We start from the raw sequence: 20341 nt of genomic DNA, 5'->3' as shown, positions 1-20341 counted from the left end.
TTATTAACGTTAAAATGTCCAAGGCAGTTTAGAGCAGCAAAGGAGGGCTCCAAAACACGCTACAATATCCGAGAATTAACAAAATCAATTTTCTATTAACTAGTCCAGAGGTTTTCAACCTATGGGCCATGGCCCAGTAGTGGGCCATGACGCTGTTTTCAGTGGGCCACAGAGCTTGGCATACAGCGATATCAGAAATCATGTCATTATGAACATTCAACACAGAACGTTACGTTTGTGACGACATAATTTCTGCTAACAATGCTTAACTGTTTATGGAAGTTGCTATCTTGCGTTGATGCTGGTACACTTTGGTTGAGTGGGCACTGGGCAGTGAATTTGAAATACTGTACAAGCGTTAAATAAATTCAATTTTGATTTTAGACATGATTCAATTTAACGTTTAATAGCATAAAGATTTTAATAATTTAGCATGGCAAAAAGAAAATTCAATCAAGATTTTATAAAGTATGGGTTTACTTCATTCAGTGATCGAGGTGAGGAAAAGGGTCAATGTGTCATTTGCTATCGTGTTTTGAGTAATGAATCACTGCGACCATCCAAATTACAAAATCATTTGGAAAAGAATCATCCTGGCCTTAAGGGAAAAGATATTGAATACTTTAAAAGACTGGAAAACGGTTTGAAGCGTCAACGACTTGACAAGACTGGATCGTTTGCACGTACAGATAAGAAACTGACAGAGGCATCTTTTGAAGTGAGCCTACTTATTGCTAAACAGAAAAAGGCTCATAATATTGGTGAGACTCTTGTAAAGCCAAGTGCTCTGGCTATGGTTCGAAATGTATTGGGTGAAGAAAGTGAAAGAAAGATAAAGTCAATTCCTTTGTCGGACAACACAGTTCAGAGAAGAATTGATCTTATGGCGAATGATATAAAAGAGCAAGTGGTCACCGAAGTTAAAGATAAGTCATTGTTTGGTTTGTTTGCTCTGCAACTGGATGAATCAACAGATGTTTCTTCAGCAGCTCAACTAATGGCCTTTGTTCGCTATGTAACAGAGAAAAATGTGAAAGAAGAGCTGCTCTTTTGCAGTGAATTGGAAACCACCACAAAGGCAAAAGATGTAATGGCTAAGGTCGAGGAATTTTTTGATAAAGAGAACATAAGTTGGGCAAGTTTGTGTGGTGTGTGCACTGATGGCGCACCAGCCATGTTAGGTGCCAAGAGTGGATTCCAGACGCTCGTAAAGAACAAAGCACCTAATCTTGTGACCACTCACTGCTTTATTCATCGCGCAGCATTAGCTTCAAAAACCTTACCTGACGGTCTTAAATGCGCTTTTGATGTGGTCGTTAAAAGCGTCAATTATATCAAAAACAGCGCATTAAATACTCGATTGTTCCGGAAGTTGTGTGAAGGCCTAAATTCTGAACATAAGCAACTTCTCTACTACACCAAAGTACGATGGCTGTCAAGAGGTAACCTTGTAGCCAGAGTGTTTGAGCTCCATGATGAGATAAAGGTCTTTCTGGGAACAGCAAAACCTGAACTTGCAGTACATTTTGAAAATGTAAAGTTCCTTTCTTGCTTGGCATATTTGGTGGATATTTTTGAAGCTTTGAACCAGCTGAATTTAAAAATGCAAGGAAAAGGAAAAGATATCATTCAGTTTGTGGACTTTACAAGGGCATTTGTTGAAAAGCTGGGCAATTGGAGACGTAAAGTGACAAATGGTAACTTTGACATGTTTCACAGTTTCGCATATATATCTGATGTGGATGATGAGATTAGGGATGAAGTGGCAGACCACCTTGGTACTCTACAAACTGAATTCAAATCCTACTTTCCAGAGCTTAGCAGAGATGCTTTCACACTTGTGAGGAATCCATTTCGTGTTGATATTGAGCAAGTGGATGACGAGTTACAAGATGAACTAATTGACCTTAGAAATGACTCAGGCTGTCGTGACCTATTTGAAGATGTGCCTGTCACTGAATTCTGGATCCAAGTGTCCTCATCATATTCACAAATCAGCAAAAATTGTCTTATGAAACTACTGCCTTTCACCACCACGTGGTTGTGTGAGTCAGCATTTTCATCCCTATTGAACATAAAATCCAAGCCGCGCAACAGACTTGATGTTGCAGCTGACATACGGTGCGCTCTCTCATCGACTGCACCCAGAATACAAAGTCTTGTGGACAAACTACAGCAACAACCTTCTCATTAAATTTGTGTGAATGTTCAGCTGATTAATTTATTGTGTTGTTGAAACTTGGTGTTTTTCGTTGATGAAGTTTTTCATTGAAGTTTTTCATTGTGTTGTTGAAACTTGGCGTTTTTCGTTGAAGTTTTTCATTGTGTTGTTGAAACTTGGTGTTTTTCGTTGATGAAGTTTTTCATTAGGTGTTTTTCATTAAACGTTAATGGGCCAACGCCATTTTTTACTAATTTAGTGGGCCATGAGCAAAAAAAGGTTGAAAACCCCTGAACTAGTCCATAAAACTGAAATACTTAAGAAATATTTGACCCGTGAACAATTACGCTTTGTGCCCTTGTGACACAAAGAGGGCTAGTTGACTTATTATAATTCCAAATGATTTGCCGATTTCATAATAGTCGGCCCTAAGCCATACTTTCAGTAAATATAGTTGAGGGCACTGGTTTAGTTATTAGGACCAGTAAACGATGTTATTTCTAAGTTACGTTATTGCGCACTGCTTGCACATTTTAAACGCCAAAAAATGTATGCTACATATTACATAAAGTCCAAATAACCTGATAACTAACTCAAATAATAACATGTTCACAGTGGGTCCCAATGCTAAAGAAACTTGCTTGCCTTTGAACTGCTAGTAGTCCGAAATTATAGACTCAAATTTGAAACTGCAAGCTCAAACCAAAACACTTAAAAGTCCAAATTAGGTGTGAAATTAAAGGAATAATAAGAAAAATTACAATTCAAATGTCCAGAGTCCCCGGAATCTGGCCCGTTTCATTTAAACTTCATGCCGATATATATTGTAGCATAAATAAGTGTGCATTAATCTATGCGATTAAACTGAATCGTCATAAACAGGTTTGTTTATTCAGATCGCACCAGCTCCAGAATGCAAACGCAAACTGGCTTTCCGAATTTCCCATCCGAAACGGAAAACTTTCTTTTTCGCTGCCGACCGTCAGATGGATATGTCAAAGTGGATGAACAAGATGGGGCTTGCTTCAATCGAATACAAGTTTGAAGGATTGAAAAACCAACCTGAGGATAGCAAGTCGAAAGGTAACAGATACTTCGGAAAATCTACTAACACCATACAACATGGCTGGCACATATTTAGCTAATTCTCGACAGGTGGAGCAAAGCACTTTTACCCATTTAATAGGATATATCTCTAAAATTGCTCACGGTTAAGGCTATTAGGGTCGGGGTTAGATTTTAATTAGCTAAATGTGGGTCTACCGCGAGGTATGATGTTAGTAGTTTTAACAGATTCTTCCCTGTTGTTTAGCTGTATGTAAGAAATGCCGTCAGCTCATGATTTAGGACGCCATAATTTGTTATAAAAAGTCCTAAACTTTTCTAAAATATTTTCTTTATTTCAAAATAAAGAAGATTTTAAACCATATACTCCAGTGTTTATCACTCCCGTTAGATTTTGCAGATGAACAATACTTTAGTGAAAGCGACACCGAAGAATCGAGATCAGCCGGAGATCGTTCTTCAACTGACCTTGAAAAATTATGTGAGAGCCGAGAGAACTCGCCCGAGAAAAACAAATTCCTTGCCGCCCCGGATAAAACATCCCCTATTGCTCCAGACAACAAGCACCTCATAAACGAGCCAATCAGCGTTCAAGTAAACGGTCACGTGCGTTCCCGCAGCCAATCAGAGTCGATGAAACTGGAGCAAGACATCCAAGCGACAGGGGGTCTCAGCCCAGCTTCTTCAATCAACTCGGTTTCCGTCACCAGGTCCCTGACGTCATTGCCTCCGTCACCGTCACGTGTCAAACCGAACGTGACGCCAGAGCAGCGACGTCATCGCGGTGGAGCCGGCCGGAAGAAATTGGATAAAACTTTGTCGAAAAGTTTGGATTCACTGTCGCTGAAAACTCTCTCGGAAAGCGATGAAGAAGAAAAGAGTAAATACTTGAAAGCGAAAGAAGTTGCCGCTGAAAGGGTAAGTTTGTCCGAGAAAGTTTTAACGATCAATTGTCAAAAGTAAATAGCATTTTTTTACATTGGTAATAATCAAACAGCTAAAACGTTTGCACCATAAATGCAACATTGAAAATTGGAATTATTGAATTTCTGCGGTTTTATGCTTTTGAGCGCTTCCGATGATAATTTACCGGAAGCTTAACAAAAAGTTTTTCAATATGGTCATAAAATATGCGTTTGGGACATCGGATTAAGATCATGTCAAGTATATTTCCTTGCAGGCGAAAAACATCCGCATGCGGCAGGCTTCCGTTCCAAACTCCCCGACGATACGCATCAATAACCCCGAGCCTTCCACTCCTCCTCTCACTCCTCAGGAGGAGCCAAAATCCTCCTCCACCGCAAGCGCCATTGCTGCTCTCTTCTCGAGCAAGAGGAAGAAGAAAAAACGAAAGTCAACAGCCAGTGTTGCTCAGAGCGATTTTTATACCCGACCTCGTTCAACAGAAATGGACGAAATGTAAGTGGTCAATTTTCGGGGGCGTGTAAAAGGGCGTGGTTGTAAACCCATGTCAATAATGCAGTGGTTTGTTAAATTACTTCTGTTGTGAATTTGAAGGTTTGTTAACAATTCTGTATAAGATCCACAACGTGTTGACTTTTTTGAAACTTTTATTTTTCAAAATTTGCTGCCAATTTTTGAATCGGGTATTTCAATTTAGACATGCCTGGATCAAGGGAATATTTTTGTAAATTTTTCAAGCAAATTATATGACACTTCTTTGTTCGCTGGAAGTTTTTGTCCGGATTAGGCGAAGAACCGAGCCGAAATTTGTGGATGTTTTGTATAGCATGGTGTTTGTTTTTGGTCAATCGGTTACTCTTTAATGGGTCATATGGAAATTTCGACTTCAATACATAGTTGACCATTCATATACTTTATATTTACAGACCTACCAGGTCGTCCCTTGCACCGCATCCAAGTTTAAGTCATGCTTCGTCTTCTCCCGCTCTCACCAACCTTGCGACTAACCTGGTACGCTCCAAGCATTGCATTTCTAAAAATATAAACTTAAAAAAATTAGCTTTAAGTGATTTGTCACTTATTATTTTCCACCCTTTTACATTTTGTTTATTTATTAACTAAATTTGCAAACTGATGCTGGTCAATCTGGCGATCCCCTACTACGAAGCTGACATGTGCAGCATACGAGGCAGGCAACGGTGCTTGTGATTCGACTTTCGGCGGATTCTCCACTGAGCCTGTGTAGCTCAGTTGGTAGAGCGCGAGTCCCGGTAAGACTCCTGTCGTGGGTTCGAATCCCACCGCAGGCTAGATTTTTCTAGCCTACGCCTTGCCATATGGTGGTGAATGCTTGGTGACCGGCTGATTCGGTATAGCGCCTTCAATGGGCCTGGCGTACTGTGATTTAAACTTGCAATTGTCAAGTTTCTTTTTCATTTAACTTTGGAAAGCTTGAAAGGAAACTATTTTGTGGTAAACCCCAATTGCAATAAGGTTTTACAAAGTACAAAGAATACAACAGTCAACATGCTTGTTTTGTGCACCACCAACTTATCATTGTGATTTCCCAACCTAGTTGTAAACCTTTGATATTGTAAACACATGTCTACTTAACAATACTTCTTCAATACTCCATTATTACTAGCAATAAAAATATGTTACAAAAATCGTTTTAACGCCTAGCATAAGACGCCTTCGCCTTCTAACCACGTTTCTTTCTGTGACGTCACAGAATCCTTCAACCATGGCGGTAAACCCACCGAGGCGTGACGGAGCTGGAAGACCAAAACTGGCAGTGGAAGATTCACCGAGAAGAGATTGTGAGTTTTCAGTTTATTGCTTAACTATTTCAGATGGGGGTTTTTACTGCTAATGTTGCAATAGACACAACAGAGTTCTAAGCCGGTCTGAAATTGGGACCAAAACTCGAAAGTACAAGTCCGATACCTTAATTCTTTGTCAATTACTAAAAACCCTAGCTTGTTCTCTTGGTTTACACTCACCTACACAACTAACTTAACAAGTCATTTTTTGTTCACGACAGCGACACCTAGCGCCAGTTCTAGCACTTCGAATGTCGCTGCGAAAGATGCTGCCGCTGCGCTTTGTGCCGAGTTAGAAGAGAAGAAGGGAATTGGTGAGCTCTTCAGCGCCATCAAGCACGCCGAGGTGGATTTCCAGGGAACGGACAGGCGCGCCACCTTGCGACGAAAGATGACCATGCTGTCACGTGACCCAGTGAGAAACGAAAAGATGTTGAAGAAAAGGGCGTTACAGCGTGAACTCAAGGTAAGATTCTTTTCTGTGGGTAAAAATAACAGCATATTAAATATAATTGCATCATATTAAAACGGTTACCAGTTCGTGCATACACGTGCATGGGGAACCTTTTGTAGCAAAAACTTTCATTTTGGTCAAATGAGTTTTTAATAAGTTGTTTGTGGAACATTTAATACGTTAAAATAGTATTACTTAAGGAAATCACCTTTTTGGTTTCATCGTGCGTTTACCCTTTAACTCAGGGGTTCTTAACCTGGGGTGCACGCACCCCCAAGGGGTGCGAGAACTGTTCCTAGGGGGTGCGGAGATGCTGAATCATTAAGGTTGGTCAGGTCTATTCTATTTAGGCAATTACAGAAGGGGGAGCGAAAATTGGTTAGTGATTTCAAAGGGGGTGCGAAAATTGGTTGGTGATTTGAAAGGGGTGCAGCAATGAAAAAAGGTTAAGAACCACTGCTTTAACTACTGAGTTCTCTTATCTTAAAATTCTGCGTTTAGACACGTACTTTATTAACTTTCCAGAAATTTGGGTAGAACTAGCCCATAACCTCCTCTAGGAAAGTTGTTGTGTATAAAATTTTCTCAAAGTTAAACAAAAATGTAATCAAAAAGATAAGATGAAACATATTCATACTGGGATCAGCACTGAAACGTCGATGCAAACCAGCGATCACGGCACACATATCGATAAATCATAGTACAACATGAGTTTGAGTCCCACCATCGGCTAGATTTTTCTAGTCTATGTCTTGCCATATGGGGAATGCTTGGGAGACCAGCTGATTCGGTACAATGCGTTTAATAGGTCTGGCTTACTATAAACAAAAAGATAATTCGATCTGTGCGAAAAAGCCACAATAAATCCAATATTTATGTTTTAGGCGAAGGAGCAGGAGTTAATTTACGTCGACAACCTTCTCCGCATTCCTGATTTGACCTCTGACCTTTTACACGATTGGATCAACCAACATCCCTCTCTTCTCGCCAACATGGGAACAATCCGTCGAATGTCCAAGAAACGACGTCATCGCGTTGAATCAAGCGACTTTGCCTCTCCGTCGGACGGTGGCGATAGAGACACCGACTCTTTATCAAACAGCCGGGTGTCGTCATCAAGCAGTGACGTCACATCGCCGGGCGTCGCTGGAAACCATAACGACAATAATAACAAGCCAATCATGCGTTCACCGTTGCCTAGTAATATTAGCAGAGACGCTAGGCCGCGTTCTTGGGCGATGTCCCATACGAACGGTGAAGAACAAACCCCAGGGAGTATTCCCAACCCTTCGCCGGATGTCAGTGCTCGAAAGCCGGCGCAACGGATGTCTTCGTCCCCTGTGACGTCAACCTCTAATCATTCCCCAGCCAAGCATAAGCGAATCGCCTCGCATCGTCCCATGGTTAGAAAACATGGGAATTCGAATCCAAAGCCGTACTTGGAAACCGATCTTTGATGTCGAAGTTGTAATTTAAACACTTTATCCCATCAACGCCAATTTTCCTCTGTTTCTTCATTTTTGTTTCTATTGTTTTTCCCATTTTAGCCAAGTCCGTCCAATTTCTGTACGTGTTCACCATTTCATGTCATAATGAAAATATGCGATATCCCACAAAAAGCGTAAGCACTGCTACAGCAACAGAAATTAATGTTGTTGCAGGAATTCTGTTTTCACATCACATCTAATTTGTGTAAAACGAAACCCGGACAAAATTTTTCACAGTATTGTGTCTGATTAAAAAACCTTAGCAAATTCCATCACGTACTCTGATTCGAAAAGAACTCCATTTTACAGTTGAATTTTCTAAAAACAGGTTATTATAACTGTTTTATCGTGGATAAATAAATCATCTATTTAACTAACACTCCTTTTGCTATGTACTGTTAAAAATTTCATTCAGTTTTTGGTTGATTCCGTCAATGCACTACCTTAACAAACTTGGTTGACAAGCGCTTAACAACCCTCCTTTCTTGAACATTCTTGTTCTGTTTTTCTGATTTCCAATTACTCCCAAATGCTGTTCCCAATAAAGTCCACTTTGTGAAATAACAATGCTTTGGTTCACTTAACAACATGTGTTTTTTTGGGGGGTTGTTTTGTTACAATCATGTATGATCACAAATTCGCTTAACATGGTATGAAATATTATTTAGTATGTTTGGTTGTTTATAATTTCTGTAGCAACAAGTTCGTCCAAACCCTTCTTTTTCATGCATTTTCTCGTTGAGCCATAGAAATGTTATGAGGTCGTGCAATGGTAGTCGCATTTTTTGCGTGAACCGGTGTGACAATGAATGATGTGCACTTGTGTAGTGTTTTTTGTTTGTGAACGAATGCAAAAATAAAAATTTGGATGTCTTGGCGAAAGTTAGACCTTTTCTTCCCCGAGAAAGCTTCCCTTGCATTCCCCAGGTTCTTTGAGAAGTATTTTCTGGAACAATTTTTGGTTCTATTCCGGTTTTGACCACTTGAGTATGCGGAATCTCGCATTTGCAATCACCCAGTAAAAATGAAAAAGGTTTAATGAGGCATAGAGCTCCGGGCTTATCATAAACTTAACTCATGCTAGCCTACACTCACTGGAGAGAAAATTAAACTACAACTTATTGGGTCAAATAGGCAAAAATCAAAAAGTCAAGTCAAATTTTATTTGGAAAGTCACTTCATCATCACAGTTCCACGGATCAGTAAACAGCAAGGACACCGAAAAAACCGAAGGTTATCGAGTCAAGTGTCCTGTTATTTGAATTGTGGTTGAATTCCATTTTGGGTAGGTCCTGCCGTAGGATCGCAACCGACCGCACGAGCCTGGCGGGGTACGTCCGGTTGCATAAGACGGTAATGGAACCCGCAGGTTCTGCTGGCCAAATGAAACCCGCCTAAACGGAAACACCAGCTCGGTTCCTCGAAACGTTTCCTGTGATCCCGTAGGCAGACCCGGGTGTCCCGAGGACAGTTCGTTGCGACGATGAAATTGTTGTCGTCGAGCATCTCCTCCTCCTCTGCTTTTGTAAGATCGATCGCGAGATATCTGATGTTGTTCGCTGGGGAAGGTGCTGCACGGTCTTCGACCCGGATGGCCGATCTGAAAAACCGAATCCTACGCCAGTATTTTGTTCTTTTGTATGTGATCTCAAAAAACACGATCTTAGGAAGCATCTCGAAAGTATGCAATAAAATCTTAGCAACATCAAGTGTTTACAATGTGCTTAAAATATTTAAATTACAATTCTGTATTATATTTGAAGCATAAACCACAGAAAGACAATAATCGAATAATAAAACTAGGTTAAACCAAGTTCTTTAGCGAAACATTTTTTCTTAGCTAAACAGTAACTTACACGTTGTTTAAAAGCAGTGTTTGAAAAATAAAACAAATATTACTGGCTTCGTACGGTTGTCGATAATCTATTTGTATGATTGACATTTGGTGAAAAAGGTCACACATGAGTGGTTTTCTGTTTTTCGCAAATCAATTTCTTTTACAGTAGCGAAGAACAGATGTGCGAAGTGTTTTTGAATTGATTAATGCACATGAAAGGAAATAAAAGTTTGTATAATCGCTTTTCTGTAACAAGGGAGTAGCTGGAAATAAAATATGGCATCGCTTGTAAAATCCTATGAACAACAATTTTCAACCCTCACGGCGGAAATTACTCAAAGAATTGGAACAATTTCACTTTACCATGGAGGTAATATTTCTACTTTTGTTACATTAACGTATGTGATCAAACATTTTAACTTGTGTATGTGCTTTTACTCAGCATTTATGATGATTTTGGTGTCGTTTTTATTTACACCTAAGTTCAAATGAATGTCTATACCAGTGGTTCTCAACCTTTCGTGGACCGTGCCCCCTAAAAGTAACTTTTCGACCTTGTGGCCCCCTTTAAGTAACCCTGTAGGACCTGTTGGCCCCTTAAAAAATGTTAATGGCAATCTCAAGTTGGAATTCGGTACTAATTTCGACTTCAAACAGGTCGAATAGAGTAAACAAGAATCCGTAATTGTAAAAACCTCAATATAGACAAATAGTATGTGAAATTGTCGATTAAATTAGGGAATAAAGTTAAAAAGGAAATGGATTTTAGCGGGTGTTTCTGGTGAATCTACACCCCTGGGGTGCCAATGGGCTCTGGTTGAGAACCACTGGTCTATACATAAAGGTGAATTACAACATAGAATGGAAATATGCAAAATGCCAAGGTTAAGTCAAATAATTCTGGGTACATTAATGACTAATGATATTCTAATCTTTAGCGGAAAAAAAATCACTTATAAGTACAATCGAAAGACAACTTGATGAAGCCCAAGAGCTGGTAAGCTTTACATGATAATAGGGTGTTAACATTTATTTTTAAACCCTACAAAACCGGATAGAAAGCAATGATATAATGATGTTGTATGTTACAGCTTGAACAAATGGATCTTGAAGTTCGAGAATTATCAAGCGCTGAAAGAGGAAAGTTGATGGGAAGATTAAAAAGTTACCAACATGAGTTTAATAACTTAGAATCTCAAATTGTAAGTAAACAATGCAACTCAATGTTTTTAATTGCCAGTCATATGGATAATAATAATGTGCCAAAACTGTAAATGTTCTGTTTAATCGAGCATCTCATGTTAATGCTCGGTGCTTGTCTAAGCACACTTGGTGCATTGTGACATCACAAACATTCTTAATTCCAGGCTAGTTTTGTAGCTTTTCAAGGTTCCTCTCTGTTGTGGCATCGCAAAATTCTTGAAACAAAAAACAAGCTTGTTTTATTGTGTAGAAAAAAGCCAAAACTTCATCGATAAATAAAGCTAACCAAATGAGAGAAGAGTTACTGGGAATGGATGAATATGGTAATGATGACCAGGTAACTTTAATACATTAAATTTGTAGTTAAGGGCAAGAGTTCTACGATTACATAAAAACATGTTTTTAGAAAACAAGACTCCTTGATAACACTGAAAGGTTGGAAAATTCCTCAAGACGTTTGGAAATTGGTTACAGAGTTGCCACGGAAACTGAAAAAATTGGACAGGATATTTTAGACAATTTGCACAGAGATAGAGAAACCATAAACCGAAGTAGACAAAGGGTAAGTTGTTAAAATGTTTTAACTGTTTGTTTCGCTACACAGTTGCACCAAACAGCATACTGGAATAAACAACAAAGTTTTCTAGTTTAATTCTGAATCCATTCAACACACATTGCAAAAAGTTTAAATTAAACAGTTGCATTAATCAGTAACAGTTTTGGAGCATTTAAGCAGGTGTTTGGGTGTATTTTATGTGCTAACATATAAACAACAAAGAATGTAGTCATCAACTGGCTTCAGTTATGTCATTAATATTTCAACAACCCTTTTAAACACAAAATCATTCTAATTCTTTTGTGGGGAGATTCACTGGTTTAATTAAACCAAAACGACACAGCTTTTATGCACCACTATACAGACTGTGTGATGTTTAGTGTGTTAATCATGGTATTTTCTTTAGTTTGCATATTAATATTGTTAGCTAACATGCCATGTGAAAAATGCATAAAGTGGTGTTTATAATTTATCAATATTGGTAACATGAAATTGCTAATATTGGTAAAATCTAAAGCTTTTTTTCCTCATTGGTTACTTTTAAAACCCTTGTTTGAATGTTTTCTAAAGTTTTACATACCGTCTTGTGCCTCTTGTTTCATATGCTCTCAATATAGCTTAGTGTTACTGTTGATATATATTTACTAAATGTGCAAGCTGTTTTAACAATGGAACACTATACACAGACTTGAAGAGTGATTTAATCAAAAATATAACTGCCATATAACTCAGAACTTGTATAAAGAATACATCATGCAGACGTTTCAACAATCACTGTCGTCATCATTAGTGCAGGTTGTCATTAGTTTTATTAATAAATATGTGTTTTTTCGACACAGTTACGTGAAGGGGACGAACATTTGGGAAAAGGATCTCGAATTTTGTCCGGAATGATGCGAAGGTGTGTATGTTTGCTAGCTACTAAAGCTTGAAATTGAATGCTTGAATAAAAGTACTTCGACATACATACCTGAAGTGAAAGACCTTGTCCTTAAACAGTAGGGTAGTTCCATAAACTTTCGTCAAAGTGGTTAATAAAGTTTTCAACTGAATGAAATATTTGTTTTTGTGGTTTTTCTTGGGATTATTGATTTGCTTGGATTACAATGCACAAAAAATGTTTTGTGCTTACTGAAATGAATTTGCAACGAAATAGGGCTGGAAAACTGAGGTGTATGAATATTTAATTGCACAAATTGATTAAAGTAACATTTTTAAAAGCCATGTGGTGTTTTTTATCATAAGCCCATATTTTGCTGTGGCACATTTTAGACCCTTAGTGTTATATGTTAGAAACTAAAAAAGTTTGTAGTGTGAATAATATTAATGTAACCGTTTCTTTGGGGTAAAAACGCTCTTTTGTTATTATATAAAAGTTATTTTTTGTGCAGGATCATACAAAATCGAATCCTTACCTTGGCTATTATTGTCTTCCTTATTATCGTGATAGCTGTTGTTGTTTACATAACGTCAAATCGGTAACATCGGGGCAGCAGTGTACCAGAAAAGCCATTGAGGTAAACCAAGGTGCTTAAAATACACATGTATTGAGCACGGGTGGATTATTCTGACTTTTCACACTGGTGAATTATTTTTCCTTTTACTCTGTGTGCTGTGTTTATATGGTGAAACTGTCAAAAGCAGTCAAATTTACAAATGTGAACTGGTGGCACAAATGGATACACCAATGAGTTTGCCATAAACTCATAAGACTCATTTTCACACCATATATTTATAAGTTTCGTTTTCACTATTTAAGGTATTTCTTTGGCAGTTTTTGCAAATACAGTATGCCTATACATTTTTTTGCACTGGTAAATACCACAGTTAGATTGTATGTTATTAATTTTTGTGAGAGGCATAGAAGTAGTTAAAAGCCTTTTTAGGCAGAACACTGCTTTTCATATCTAGCTTCCAAATCATTAACAGAAGAGACACATATATCCTGTGAAAATTGACATATTTTTGATGGGATTATTGTATAGACTGGACTGCTAATCTGGGTGTTTATTAAAGTTAAATGCTGCTGTTTAGATGGATATACTATCCTTTTTTGTACTTTTTTGCTTTTTTTTGGGCCATTCTATTACATATATATATTATATATACTGTACATATCAACACAGTTTATTTTGTGTGACGCTGGCCATTTTTGTGTGTTTTTGCTTTTATTAGACACTGCATTTTGTAAGACTTGGTTTAGTGTGCACTGAAAATTTACTGCCACAAAAATCACTCCTTAACAAACTGTATATCTGTCCTAGTACCATAGGTTTAAACAAAAAGTTACAATGAATTATTTCACTTTTGGGCTTGCACTAAGCTAGTAGTTTAATGGGAATCCCCAAGTAGCTGTATTGGTTAAGAGAAATCCCCCAAAATTGTAAAAATGTAAAGAATGTGGTCAAAGAAAGTAAACAATGGATTGCAGTTAACGCTTAGTTTTAATAACAGGGCTTTTGGGCTGTCAGAAGTTGAGCACAATGGTTTAAAATTTATGGTGAATTAGTTGGCATATGAGAAAAATCTAGGTTTTGGGGTTGTTTTAACATTCATCCAGGGCTAAATTGGATCAATGTGTAAATAAATTAATCAAAATTAAAAAAAAAAAACTTTAGAGTAAATAAACTTGTTAAATTTTGCCACTAAAATTTGCAAAGGGTTTTCGAGAGAATAAATTGAGAACCTATAGGATAGGCCAAAGCCACACCACTTGCATAACAACAATCTCTTGTACTTCCTAAACAAGGGAATCGATGTTATGCCAACCAGCTATATCCAGTAGTGATAAATAATCAATTACTACTCAAGCGAGTGACAATGAAAAGATCCATTTCAAATCAACATGTTCGTCTTGTTAGCGACTATCGATCGACAAATTTGCCCCTCCCCATTTTGCCTTTGCCGCGTATCCTTTTAGCAACGCGTACGTCACCACGGGAAATATTTTGGTCAAAAATCGATGTTGACCTTTGTACCTTAAATTGACCATTGCGTGCTGTAAGGTCAGAAATAAAATGGACAAAAAGCTATTGTCTTGGTTTAACGTTCATGAATATGCTATGTACCATTTAAAATGTGGTGTAAACGCCTGTAAAAACTAAGTTTAGGAATTTTTTTGCAGCCCTTTATCATTGACATTCTAACAAGCGCATTTGCATTTGGTGTACTGTACTTTAAAACGCAACTGGCGTTGATATTTGGTGCACGATTAAACTAAATTGTTTCCACCTCTAAAAGTACGGTTGTGGTGATTGTCTTATTAATTAAGCAATTTTGTCTTCAAAGCTAAGTTTTGGCCCCTAGTTCATCGCGAAGTTTTTTTGATGTCTTTTTTCTGTAGTGTACTTGTTCAATTTCGTCTCGTGGTTTTTGTGCAATAGACCGTGCAACGTTTTTCACAAACTGTTTCTATTTGACAAGAGTAACAGGAAATGATGTCCACTGGAAGATATTGACCACATATTAGTGCATAGTGTTGCTCCCATGCAAATAGATACTGCCCTAGTTGTTACTTTTAAAAACACAAATCTATTTTTGTGAGTTCAAAATATAGTTAATCCCGACCCGTTTGGACCGAAAAGATTTGTCCGCATTAGGCGAAGATCTGGATTAACTGATGTCGGTGAGGTTAAGCCTTACCACATTGAGCATTATAAAAGAAATGGCTCACTTACTTTGGGTAGATGTCTGCAGTAAGCCGAGGGCCATGGTCCCTGATTGAGAACCACTGCCCTACAGCAGGGGTCCGCAAATAGTGGGTCGCGACCCAAATTTGGGTCGCGAGACCTCCCAGTCTGGGTCGAGAAATATTTTAAATTTCCCAGGAATATAAGCATCGCATCTACAGTATTAATGAATTTGGGCTTTTTTCAACCTTTTAATTATTATTGCATTGTTACGACTACGTAACTGTGACATACAGTCTATGTAACAATGCAAACAGTTAAGCGCACCTATGCAAGCATGCGTTTTCTGATTAGCTGTGTTCTCAACACAGAGCCCACAGTTCTCATTTGATAGAATAAATACGTTCGTTTACGTACTGTTTTATGTGAAAATAGCAACTGACAATATCATAATAGCAGTCTTAATATTGATATTTAGTTGATTAGTATTTTCCACAGACTTGATGCTTGGGTCGCGAGAATTTAGAGCAATTTTTTTAGGGTCGCGCCAAAAAGTATTTGCGGACATCGATTGAAACAGCATCGATTGAAACGCTTTTAAGTCGTTTGCTACACCCGCATTTATATGGTGGAGACCAAATGGTTTAGCTTAGGGTTATCAGAGTTTCAACTGCTTTTAGCAAGTAAGTTTAAAATGCGTAAAAAAGTTAAACATTACGACCAGATGTTTCCGTGTTACTGCATAAAGCGTGTTTGAAATCAGTAGACATTCATCACATATGACAAAAAACGCGTGGAAACTATGATTTATTACTTCCCCTGTCTACTTCACACATCTGAGTAAACTCGCCTGAACTTAAGTGGTATCCACTCAAGTCAAGTGTCAACTGAACTCTTCTGCAAACTACTCAAACTTATATTTGGAGCAAATCGCGACCATTCTTTATCAAATTTCGGTAAAAACCACAGGCAAACCGGTTTCGGTTTATCCAGGTCTTCGCCTAATTCGGACAAAACTTGAGGTACAAAAATGATTTGTAATGTGGCAAGGCTTTAACTCAGGGGTGGGCAACCTGCGGCCCGCGGGCCGCATGTGGCCCTTTATTAAAGCTTGTGCGGCCCGCAGAGACGCCTGGATTTCAAAAGTACTGGCAAACGAGTCCAAATACAGTATTACACATTTTTGAGCTGATTAATGCGCCTGATGCTAGTTTTCTGCGTTCTGGCAAAATGTGGCTAGAATCAAATACGAACTATACTTGTAGTTAAGCATATTTGGTAAGAAACAAAGCAAAATCACTTTGTGTGATGCACATGTGCGGCCCTCGATCCAATTTTGACATTTATAATTGGCCCTACAGTAAAAAAGGTTGCCCATTCCTGCTTTAACTCATCGACACCGGTACACTTGGACGATTTTCTTGGTTCAAACGGGCCCAGAGTATCCCAGGTATCCGATCAAGATATATCAAATCTGGACCAAAGTAGAATACTGCAACAATGTTTTCCTCTGCTATAAAACGGACATTGTAGACACTGTAAGTCAAGTAACAATACACAATGGAACTAAAGTAACGAATCCAACAAGAGTGTCCATACATGTCTTTGACAGTTCTTGATTATTTACCTAAAGTGGAACCGTAATATCACGCCTAAGATAGCATGTTGCTTAAAAAGGCAAACCACAAGTTTTTTCACATTTGATTTTGATGGTTTTCGTGTACAAACAAAGGGCATGAAATACCATCAAAGTTGTGGTATCCGAAGTTACTGTTGCAAACAAAAGTGTCACAGGTTCTCAGAGAAAAAATGCGAATTTTAAGCCAGATTCAACTTTTGTGGTGCAATTGGTTTATATTTAAACCTGAGAGTCGCTTGCATCGTTGGGGAATTCCCTAATTAAAGTTTCACTGTATTTCCAAAACTTCTCGCAAAGTGTGCTGTTCTTGGCCAGGTCGTGAACGTTGTCTTTTTGCCAACCGCTGAAAATGTGAACCGAGTCGCTTTGTAAAGTCCGCGAAAGGGCGCAGTGGAGCAATATTTGAGTGCCTTCGTCAGGATCCTGCAATGTACAAAACTGGATGTCAACAAATTGTGAGTTTTTTCGTACGTTTAACGCTAGCACAAGTTTCAGGCCTGTCATATACCAAGCTAGTTGCTGAAAAGGTTACGGAAAAATTAGTGGTCCGTTTTTGTGTTACTTACGGGCTTTTTGATCGCATTTTGATATGCCATGTCTTACCAAGCTAGCTGTTGTTCCGTTTTACCACTACATATTTGTTTCGCCGCTAATTGTAAAGGGCTTGTGTACAACTATAGAATAAACCGATACTACTGTTATACTACTTACTAAATTTTAAACCAAAAGCATGAGACAATATATTTACGAAGCAAGTCTTTTACCTTTCCTGGGTTCGTACAGCATACTGTAATTCCTAACTCACTCACCCTAAGCAAAAAAAATATTATTGTAACACTGATTTTGTATGATTAAATTATTACGTCATAAGCACCTTCTCGCGAGCTCTGACGTAAACATGGCTCTCATTGTGCGAACGTTGCTATGGAGACGAACACGTGACTGGCCCAACATGGGTTTAGTTTGCATGATTTTATCGAAGGAAATCTCTTCGCCTGACTTCAAATAATCCAGGTCCACAGAGTCGGTTTTACGCAGGAAAGAACCAACATGCACGATGCAAGGCTGTGCTCCGGATTTTTTCAAAAGGTCTAAGAGTGTAGGACATTGTTTTTTAATTAAAAACCTTACATGTAAAACAGACTTTTTGAACATATAAAATGTGTTATAATTAAGCGTACCCTATAGAAATATATAAGCTATTGCTGCCAGGCTAATGTTGTAACGAGAATTGCTCTAATTTGCCTTGCAAGATATGCCATTGCCCTGATGAAGACGTCTCGTATGGGACGCCGAAACGTCGATTATTTACAATAAAAACTGCTGGAAGAGCAATATGTGTTTGTACCCATTATAAGCCCTATATCCGATTTGTTCTGATTAAAACCCATTTAAATTTCGCTGTAAACTCGAACATAACGCTTGCTATATAGACCAATTTATCGAAGTTTGCGATTGTATGCAACAAATATTGTAAAAGACAATTACATTGCAAAGAAAATGTGCAGAGTTGAACTAAAGCCCAAATCCGCCGATTTACAGTTTTGTATTGATCTCACCTAACAGAAGGGTTGTAAGGAGAAAAGGTCCGAGGTAGTTTTCGTTGTAAAACTTGGTTGTGTCGTTTGCAGGTTGAGGTGATGGAAAGCCAATGTGGGCAGGAATGTTGACGAGAATATCAAGTCTGTAAAATTTTGTAAACTTTATAGTTTTGTTTCTCGCGAAAGACTACAAGCAGGCTGAAACGAAATTGCTTGGCCAGTGTGAACCAGTTTCCTCCTTGGTTTAATCCCCAGTTGTGACATCGAACAGAATATGTGAGACACGGCTTTTTAGTCTGTTGCTCCCAACAAGCTAGAGTGCCGCTGGATGGCTACACTATCCAATGCGGCCTATGTCCAGTGGGATTCAGCCGGTTCGCACCGGTTCTATAGAACCGTCTCACGAAATTTTATGAAATCAGCGAACTCGTTAGCATTACTGGTTACTGTCAATGGACTTATGGTAACAGAACCGGCTGAAAACTAGGCTTTTTGTGATAGAACCGGCCGACAAAACCTTATTAATATTGTTGTAACCTAATTTTAACTTTAAAAAGTGTACAAAACTATGTTCCATTGTGTAAAGGACCCGTTTTTGCTTTCTTTAATTTTTAACACTGTGTTCCTAATACATGGTTCGTATTTATAGTAATATTTATCTGTGATCCCGCAAAACCAGTTTGCCTAAATTACTGTACTTGCCTTTCCTCGTGGGTAAGTACCAGATCGGCGAAATCTCGCACGCCATCTAGCGATCGCATATCGAGTATTCGTGCAAGAACATTTCGGTCACTTCGCCCCGAATTCGCCACGATGTCCAACCTTGCCAATCCGCCTTCTATCATGCTCCGACAGGCCAAAATCACTCGGGCATTTCGTTTTGCAAATTCCAAACCCAAGGCCCTTCCAAGCTCTGCAACAAATTAAACATGATTTTAATTCGAGTTTTATTTTTATTTTGAGGCTTTTCTGGACCAAGGTTGCATATTTAACTCGGCTTTACAACCCGTACATCTTTTGTAATCGTTTAATATGACATCATGCAATACAACTTATTTGTTTTACCAACTTATTGCTGGAGTCCAGTACAATTTTACTGGGTACAATTGATACAATCCTCTGTTTCTAGCAATATTGGGGTTCTTTTGCAAATCTTTATCTCTGTAGTAGAAAAATTCTACAAACAAAAGCCATTTCTGTTTGCGATGACTTGTAAAACAGGTCTGAGGGCCGCTGTTCTTTGAAAACACTCAGTTATGTTTTCGCAGCTGTGCGTTTTGTGTTTTAGACCACTTCACAGTTCATAGTTGTGTGCTATTGGCCTAATAAAGTTAACTACCTTCGTTCGTAGATCAAACATAAAAAAACCTACTAAATTCTAAAACGTTATTAAATGGATTTTTCTACTCCAAACGTTATTCAAAACATAAAAGGCAGTTGAAAAACGCTAGTGGGAGGAATAAACTGCTATTAAAGTTGCGTAAAAAACATAGACATATTTTTCGGCAACTCTATTGTAATCATCAGTAAAATAATGAAATATATACGTTTATGCAACTTCAAGGTGATTTTGCTGGCATGCAGGTAAAAATAACTTACGTGTTTCAGCATTTGTGATTAACACTGTCTGTACAGTCAAATCGACTTCCTCATTGAATCTTCGAAAGTAGCGTTTCACATAGAACTGAGCCAGTCCTACCAAAGGCACTAAACTTAATCCAAAAGTGTGCCAATCAACCTGCATTCTCCTATTTCTATAGCTTACCTAGCTTAGAATCTAGCATTACTGTTGATATAATTAGTAGGTGTTACATGCAGAAATTGACATTCGATAAAGCCACCTGCCGACTGGAACCTTTAACAACATCGAGCTGTCGTGATCTAAAAGTAAAATGTCGTGGTTGAGTCCCAACATTTCAAACGGAAATCGTGACAAACAAACGTCCTGTCTGGTTGTCGGGAAAGTTGTTTTCTTTGGGGTGTTTCTTTTGGGTATTTTATAGTCAAATTACAAAATGCTAA

At 38.3% G+C, this 20341-nt stretch overlaps 4 protein-coding genes and 1 non-coding gene across 9 annotated transcripts in view; 4 read left to right on the top strand and 1 right to left on the bottom strand.

Moving 5' to 3' along the window:
- The window catches only part of LOC145232029 (uncharacterized), a 44678-nt gene extending 35882 nt beyond the window's left edge, over nucleotides 1–8796 (top strand). For 3 of the 4 annotated variants that reach the window (XM_080096522.1, XM_080096521.1, XM_080096519.1), the window contains 7 exons: nucleotides 3058–3244; nucleotides 3618–4144; nucleotides 4407–4645; nucleotides 5077–5161; nucleotides 5883–5970; nucleotides 6195–6439; nucleotides 7312–8796. In XM_080096522.1, coding sequence (XP_079952648.1) covers nucleotides 3058–3244; nucleotides 3618–4144; nucleotides 4407–4645; nucleotides 5077–5161; nucleotides 5883–5970; nucleotides 6195–6439; nucleotides 7312–7884 — 1944 coding nt within the window. In that variant the 3' untranslated portion in view covers nucleotides 7885–8796. The remainder of the gene's footprint in view (nucleotides 1–3057; nucleotides 3245–3617; nucleotides 4145–4406; nucleotides 4646–5076; nucleotides 5162–5882; nucleotides 5971–6194; nucleotides 6440–7311) is intronic. The other variant, XM_080096520.1, reaches the window with a different exon arrangement.
- On the top strand, nucleotides 112–2411 carry LOC145232031 (protein FAM200C-like). The gene has a single exon (XM_080096523.1). The coding sequence runs from the start codon at nucleotides 434–436 to the stop codon at nucleotides 2192–2194; it is 1761 nt and encodes a 586-aa protein (XP_079952649.1). The 5' UTR covers nucleotides 112–433; the 3' UTR covers nucleotides 2195–2411.
- Nucleotides 5387–5460, top strand: Trnat-ggu (transfer RNA threonine (anticodon GGU)). The gene has a single exon. It is a non-coding gene; the product is annotated as a tRNA-Thr (tRNA).
- Nucleotides 8797–9892: 1096 nt separating the features above from the next.
- Nucleotides 9893–14915, top strand: LOC145234800 (vesicle transport through interaction with t-SNAREs homolog 1A-like). Of its 2 annotated transcripts, XM_080099538.1 has the most exons (8): nucleotides 9893–10121; nucleotides 10690–10748; nucleotides 10843–10953; nucleotides 11205–11291; nucleotides 11361–11516; nucleotides 12350–12411; nucleotides 12902–13027; nucleotides 14260–14915. In XM_080099538.1, the coding sequence occupies exons 1-7, from the start codon at nucleotides 10028–10030 to the stop codon at nucleotides 12990–12992; spliced, it is 660 nt and encodes a 219-aa protein (XP_079955664.1). In that variant the 5' UTR covers nucleotides 9893–10027; the 3' UTR covers nucleotides 12993–13027; nucleotides 14260–14915. The 2 variants fall into 2 exon arrangements, with proteins under 2 accessions (XP_079955664.1, XP_079955662.1); XM_080099536.1 differs by having other exon boundaries at nucleotides 9897–10121; nucleotides 12902–14915.
- A 1119-nt stretch (nucleotides 14916–16034) lies between these two features.
- Nucleotides 16035–20225, bottom strand: LOC145234541 (retinol dehydrogenase 12-like). The gene is made up of 6 exons (XM_080099256.1): nucleotides 19919–20225; nucleotides 19013–19232; nucleotides 18338–18462; nucleotides 17653–17869; nucleotides 17543–17588; nucleotides 16035–17201 (listed from the first exon to the last, which is right to left on the bottom strand). The coding sequence occupies exons 1-6, from the start codon at nucleotides 20061–20063 to the stop codon at nucleotides 16998–17000; spliced, it is 957 nt and encodes a 318-aa protein (XP_079955382.1). The 5' UTR covers nucleotides 20064–20225; the 3' UTR covers nucleotides 16035–16997.
- Between the last annotated feature and the right edge of the window lie 116 nt (nucleotides 20226–20341).

Source organism: Phallusia mammillata, chromosome 6 (genome assembly GCF_965637545.1).
Source record: "Phallusia mammillata chromosome 6, kaPhaMamm4.hap1.1, whole genome shotgun sequence".
Taxonomy (NCBI): Eukaryota; Metazoa; Chordata; class Ascidiacea; order Phlebobranchia; family Ascidiidae; genus Phallusia; species Phallusia mammillata.
Note: the sequence above shows the minus strand (reverse complement) of the source record. Positions and strands in the feature narration are given on the sequence as shown.